Source organism: Saccostrea cucullata, unplaced genomic scaffold (assembly GCF_032062105.1).
Source record: "Saccostrea cucullata isolate Sc308-1 unplaced genomic scaffold, CSIRO_AGI_Scuc_v1 ctg23632, whole genome shotgun sequence".
NCBI classification, from domain to species: Eukaryota; Metazoa; Mollusca; class Bivalvia; order Ostreida; family Ostreidae; genus Saccostrea; species Saccostrea cuccullata.
The window spans coordinates 3,450-10,245 of NW_026938245.1; the positions used below are offsets into that span (position 1 = coordinate 3,450).

General features: G+C 33.0%; 1 protein-coding gene across 1 annotated transcript; it reads left to right on the forward strand.

The window, feature by feature from the left end:
• Positions 1–232: 232 nt before the first annotated feature.
• On the forward strand, positions 233–5,841 carry LOC134249764 (multidrug resistance-associated protein 1-like). Its single transcript, XM_062732109.1, has 10 exons — positions 233–421; positions 654–960; positions 1,195–1,426; positions 1,567–1,877; positions 2,416–2,615; positions 2,952–3,075; positions 4,267–4,368; positions 4,647–4,793; positions 5,055–5,213; positions 5,716–5,841. The coding sequence occupies exons 1-10, from the start codon at positions 342–344 to the stop codon at positions 5,839–5,841; spliced, it is 1,788 nt and encodes a 595-aa protein (XP_062588093.1). The 5' UTR covers positions 233–341.
• Positions 5,842–6,796: the final 955 nt, after the last annotated feature.

Here is a 6,796-nt window from a genome sequence, read left to right on the forward strand (position 1 = left end):
ATATAAGGGGTCTTTTTAAAGTATTTCTAGTGACAAGTTGTCATGATAAAAGGAGTCTATGTTGCATTCAATTTTCTCTTTGCGTTTCCAACACTAGGGTTCTGTTATTATCATACATGGATTTCTTTAGTCGCCATGTTTATTTGTCTCCCCCTTTTTATTAGGATTTCTCTTTTAGATGCCAAGATAATGAGCCTATTTCAATCCAATTTTCTCTATTCGTTTCCATCATAAGGTGGTCAATTTTTATCTAACCTTTGTTCTTTTAGTTGCCAAAAAAACATCTCCACTTTTTATCAGACCTCTGATTGTTTTTTATAGTTGCCAAGATAAAGGATGACATGTGGGAACAGCTAGAGTGCGTGTCGGACTATGGTTTGTCCGCGGATGATTCTGACCTCTCAAGACGGCAAAGTGCCCGGTAGTATTATTACGCATTGGATGCATTGTATTCGTTAAAGATTCTTCCTTTACTTTTTCCCATTTCATTAAACGAATGTTATTCCTTTAAATTAATTGATGACTGTTTTAAATATTTGATTGTAAAGAGAGGAATGCCTAAAATATTAAAGATCTACATCTAAGCTAGTGCAAAATCAAATATATTTGAGAAGAAAAATTGTTGATGTCATGCGTGGTTCTTTTTTTTTCAGGAAGGCATCGTTGCGAAGAAATTCTCGATTTTCCAATCCGACAGACATCAAACGTAGACTCTCACAGTTAAATGCCATAGCAGAAAGAAGTCTAAATTTGATGAAGACCATGAACAATGCCGAGTCACAGCGAAGCTTTTCGAGGTCGAATTCGAAAAGACGCTTGTCCAGACAGGACAAAATGAACCCGCTTGAAAAACTACAGAGGTCGTTATCACAGGGGCGTATCCTGCCGTACGACAGTGGTGGAGAGTCCGAACCAGAAGAGGGAAAACTAATCCAAGACGAAAAATCGGCGGAGGGGACAGTATGCATTGAAATGATCAATAGGCTTGCGAATTTCTTAAATTGCTAAAGTATTTTTCAAAGAAGGATTAAATTTTTTCACTGATCTTTGCATTATATTCAGATATATTAAATATTCAGATCTTTCACATCAAAGTAAACAGAAAGAATATTTCTAAAAAAGTTATTTATGATCTTAGTTTTTTCTGTATTTTAAAAATGTTCGATAACTCGTACTAAGAACTGTTTCTTACAGGTAAAACTCTCCGTGATTTTCACCTATATAAAAGCTATGGGAGTGATCGGTACCGTCCTATCAATGCTGTTTATAATACTTTTTCAAGGACTGAATGCCTATGGAAATTTTTGGTTGACATTTTGGACAGAGGATGAAATTATCAAAAATCATTCACTGATTACGACGCAGGAATATTCCAACCGAAAGTACTACTACCTCGCAATTTATACAGTCCTCGGTGTTCTCCAAGGTCAGATAAATAAGATTATATTTTTTTTGTTTCTTTTTTTTTGTGAACTTTATAGTGCATATAAATAAAGATACAATTACAATATTTTAAGTTACCTAGCTTTATTGGGATACAGTGTTTTATTAATATTTCTTTTCCAGGAATTTTCCTGTTTTCGTTTGTTTACCTCGGACTGACAAGGTTGATAACTGCCTCCGGATCCCTACATTCCTCCATGTTATTTTGTATTTTACGTTCACCGATGTCGTTTTTTGACACGACACCTGTGGGTCGGATTATGAACCGTTTCTCTAGTGATATAGATATATTAGATGACCGCCTTCCTCGAACCTTCAGGCTGTGGGCTGTGATGCTGTCTACCTTGTTAGCCATTTTGGTTGTGATATCAGTGAACACACCTAATTTTCTTATTGTCATTATACCCGTGGGCATTTTTTATATTTTAATTTTGGTAAGACTTAAGGTGAATTAAACATTAAATAGCTATTTATCTTTGAAAAATCAATATTTATTCAACTACAGTTACGTTTTTATCCTTAAAATAAAAGCAGTTTAAAAAGCAATATATTGCTAATATGGTTATTTCATTTGCTTTATATATTCCATACAATTCCATTCAATGTGTAAAAAAGAAATTGCCCATTTTTTTGTTACAAAGGATGCATTGTGTATCAGTTACGTCCATAAAGGGACATGACTTTTTAAGTTTTGAAACTGATTTCTTAAATTTTCTACTTTATAATTATGATTTTTGTTCTATCCTGCTTTCCAATTCAATCTGATGAAAAAACTATATTTCTTTCTAAATGAATGAACGATGTAGAGCCAATGTCTCTGTTAAAATTTTTATTTTTCAATCAGGTGAATTTCAAAAGATTTTTTAAGAAAAAAAGATCTCAAAGGGATAGTATCCCCTTGGAGTCAGTGTTTTCAATACTTGAATTATTTGCCAAGTAAGTTTTTTTCATTTTTCCGTTGCTTTGTTTCAGAGGTTCTACCTCCCTACCGCCAGGCAGCTGAAGAGAATTGAGGGCGTGACCCGCTCCCCTGTATATAACCACTTTAGTGAGTCTATCACCGGTGCCAGCTGTATCCGAGCCTACCGAGCAGTGGACCGATTTATTACCGAGTCCCAGGCCCGAGTAGACACAAACTCAACATTCTATCACGCCGCAAATACAGCCTCATGGTATGATTTTGTAGTACATCCTTTCTTAATAGAAAAAGCTTCAAGGTACTTAAACCAATGTTTTCACCATTTGCAGATACTGAGGAATTCTTTTTATAAAAATTGACTGAAAAAGTAGTTTATAGAAATTTTGAAAGAGTTTTGAAAAAGAACTACTAGTATATAAATGATACAGTATACTCAAGGAATGTGAATTTGAAAATTAATCCAAAATTTTTACTTTTCTTTTATATTTGAACTTTCACCTTTAGACAATACTTATCAACAAACACAGCTATTTCAGTTAGCTTATTACTAACCAACAAGTAAAAAGACACATCGTTTTATTTCCAACAGGTGGATTGCTATTCGACTAGAATTCTTGGCAAATCTTCTGGTGTTATCAGCCGCTGTGTTTTCTGTTCTTTCTGATACTTTGTCTGGGGCGGGGATAGGACTCTCCCTAACATACTCATTACAGGTATATAACATACACATTACAGGTATAACATACTCATTACTGGTATAACATACACATAACAGGTATATAACATACTCATTACAGGTATATAACATACACATTAAAGGTATAACATACTCATAATAGGTATAACATACTCATTTTATGTATATTACAAACTCAATACAGGTATATAAGGAATTCATAACAGGCTTTTAAGAAACTCATAACAGGTATATATTGCATACTTAGTTCAAGTAAATAACATACTCTTTAAAAGTATAACATACTAATTAGAGGTGTATGGCATACTTATTACTTGTAAACTAAACATATTCATTCAGGTATATATTATACTCATTACAAGTTTATCACACTCATTTTAGATGTAACATACCTATTTCAGGTGTAACACACTAATTTCATATATTTAAAGCGACTTCTAATATGAATTTACGTAAAATGATTTTTGAATTATAAATATTCAAAAAACGTAACTTTCCATGTACAAGATTTTATCCTTAGAAAATGTTTCAAAACTTTCACTATCGTTCAAATACTTCAAGCAAATATTTGACTTAGGGAAATTATTATCTTAATAAAGTTTGTAATCTCATGGTAAAATCTTCCATGACGTTCGGTTCAACCGGCTTTCAGTGACTTTTATGACGTTTCAGCGACCTTCATGACTTTAAGTGACCATTTAATGAACTAAATGGCGTTAGTTCTTCCTTGAACATCTTTTTATCTGAATACAGGTCTTAAAATAACTCAGTCTGCATATAGATTGAAATTTTGATATACATATATAGCTATGAAAATAAGATTTTTTCACATACCTCTGGAATTGAGTTCTGGTATTGTTCACTTTGAGCATGGGTTATTATACATGTACATGTATATATCAGACTTTTTGGTGACAAATACAGATACACTCGTTTACCTGAATGTTAAAACAGAACGTTACATTCACTAGGCCGAGCCAACTGAAATATCTCATAGTTTGAGGTAATATTCTCATATCAATGAGTCTTAGTGCATATTTGCAACAACCTAAAAGTGAATACAGACTCTAATACCCAGTATCTCAGATTTTGACTACATACACATTGTTAAGAATTTGAAGGAGTAAAGTTTAAAATATTAATATTGATAACTATCACAGTTTTTACATCACTGAAGCTGATTAGAATACAATGCTTTTGATTACAGGTTGTAATATCCCTGAATATGGTCGTCCAGTCTGTGAGCGAGATGGAAATGAATATCGTATCAGCAGAAAGGGTAGAGGAGTTCACGAGACTCCAACCAGAGGTGAATTAAATCGTATCAAAGTAATAGTCACAACCACATCAAACGATGAGTAATGAGATTAATATTAAAAATACAATTCATAGGTTTTTCAATAGATGTAAGTTATCAAGAGAAATATCAATTTGATCTGAGCAATTGTTAAGCTTTTTGTAAATACATGCAGTGGGATAACTAACTCTTATAAAGCTCAATATTAATCATTTCATATATGAAATATTAATTAAATCCACTTTTAACACAATTTTCATTGCCATTTGCATAAAATGTAATATTTGAAGGCTGAATGGATCAAACAGAAGAACCGCCCATCTCCTACCTGGCCTGACACGGGGGAGGTGGAATTTAAATCCTACACCACCCGGTATAGGGCCGGTTTAGACCTAGTGCTGAGAGGACTCGACTGTGTCATTAAAGGAGGCGAAAAGGTTTGGCAACATCTTTATTTGACTATAAAAATACCGTTGTAGTAAAGGAATTTTTTAAGACAGAAAATGATCACATTTTCTATGATATTTTGAGCAAATTTTTGAATATTTCGATATTGCAAAAATGCTAACTGCATCAACAGCTACGTTCGTTGTTTAAAATTTGTTGTTTTGTTTCTCGTGTGTGAAATTTTAGTTGTTTTTTTTCAAGGATATAGATTTTATTTACATTTTAATATTGAAGTTTTTTTCCTTTCATAGATAGGTATCGTAGGTAGAACAGGAGCAGGGAAATCATCCGTGACGCTGGCGCTGTTTCGCATCATTGAACCAGCAGGTGGAGACATCAGCATTGATGATATGTCGATATCTTTGATTGGCCTCCATGACTTAAGATCTAAAATAACAATACTACCTCAGGTAAGTGATATCTTCAAAATGAATTCGGGATACCTTTAATGATTTTTTATCGTGAGTAATTAACTTAAATTTATGAATCATTATAGTAGAAAGTATTGCATTATTACTGACATATTTCTCTATTACACCTTCTACTTTAGTACACAGTACTTTGTGAGCTATTATTGACTTTTTTATGTAGTACAATAACTTCAGTCTAATGCATTGAGTAATTCCAATAATACTTTTTTTAAGTTCCACATCTTCCTTTTGTCTAAATACTCAGTATCTTCTTTTATTTGTTTTTATATTTTGATATAAAATATTAAGATATAAAATTAACTTTTTTGCATTCCCCTATCAACTTAGACAACAGTACCGATCGAATAAGGATTTACAATGTACATTTCGCTTTCTACTTTGGTCCAAATTACTAAATAATTATTGGCATTGTTTTTTATTCTGCCTTCTACTACTAAAGTTCTAAGTAATTATTGACATTTTTAATCCCGCATTTTTCCAGGATCCTGTAATATTTTCTGGGTCCATCCGTTCTAACTTGGATCCGCTCCAGAGATTTTCAGATCAGGACCTTTGGGTGGCGATAGAGAGAGCTCATATGAAAGACTTCGTCACGCTGGCTGTGTAGGCAGCTAGATTAAGATGTCGGGGGGAAGGAGGCCAAAACTTCAGGTAACAGCTCGGGTGATAAAAAGAGGACTCAAGTAAGAGCTAAAGTAAGACTGAGGTGAGAACTCAAGTAAAACTCAATTGAATCTCAGAAGAATTTTAAGTTCAAACTCAAGTAAAAGCTCAAGAGAAAAGTCAAAAGGTCAAAACTTCAGATAAAAGCTCATGTGAAAAAAAGATAGCTAAAGTTAGATCTTAAGTAAGAGTCCAAGTGAGAACTCAAGTGAGAGTTCAAGTGAGAATTCAAGAGAAAACTCAAGTGTAAGAGATTAAAGCTCAATTCCTCAATACAAAGGTCAAATGAAAAAGAGAGAACTCAAGTGAGAGCGCAATTGAGAACTAAAGTAAGAGTGCAAGTGAAAACTTCGGGCGAAATGTTTGGATTAAAACATAATGTGAAAACTTCATATGAGAAATTCACGTTAGAATTTTTTTTAAAGAATCACAGTATCTTACATTAAAATGTGAATAAATCAATAAATTGAATACCAAACAAAGTCTATTTTTAAGAGAATTTTGGTAATTCACTTTCGCCGAAACTATAAAGCATGAATGCTGTCTAATTATCAGCGTTTTTTTTTCAAGAGGAGGACAGATTTTTTTGATAATTTTGAAATATATATATATAATTATATATATATAACGTAAATATTTGTTGGTCTTTTAATATGGATAATTCATGATGCAATTTTGCCACTAATAAAAGATACTGTTATTTATCAAAATTATCTATTAATACCATGTTCGAAAAAACTGCATTTGGATGATATCTTATGTATTAATGTATATTTTATATATATTGTGTAGTGTTGGTCAGCGACAGTTGGTGTGTCTGGCTAGAACTCTACTACACAAAACAAAGATCCTGCTGATTCTGGGACGAAGGGCCCGCGGCGGCCGTGGATGTAGAGACA

Excerpts from the sequence above, each read along its gene's own strand:
- LOC134249764 (XM_062732109.1), top strand. The coding sequence starts at position 342 with ATGTGGGAACAGCTAGAGTGCGTGTCGGACTATGGTTTGTCCGCGGAT. Across the intron at positions 422-653 it reads TCAAGACGGCAAAGTGCCCG|GAAGGCATCGTTGCGAAGAA; the intron begins GTAGTATTATTA and ends TTTTTTTTTCAG. Across the intron at positions 4,794-5,054 it reads TCATTAAAGGAGGCGAAAAG|ATAGGTATCGTAGGTAGAAC; the intron begins GTTTGGCAACAT and ends TTCCTTTCATAG.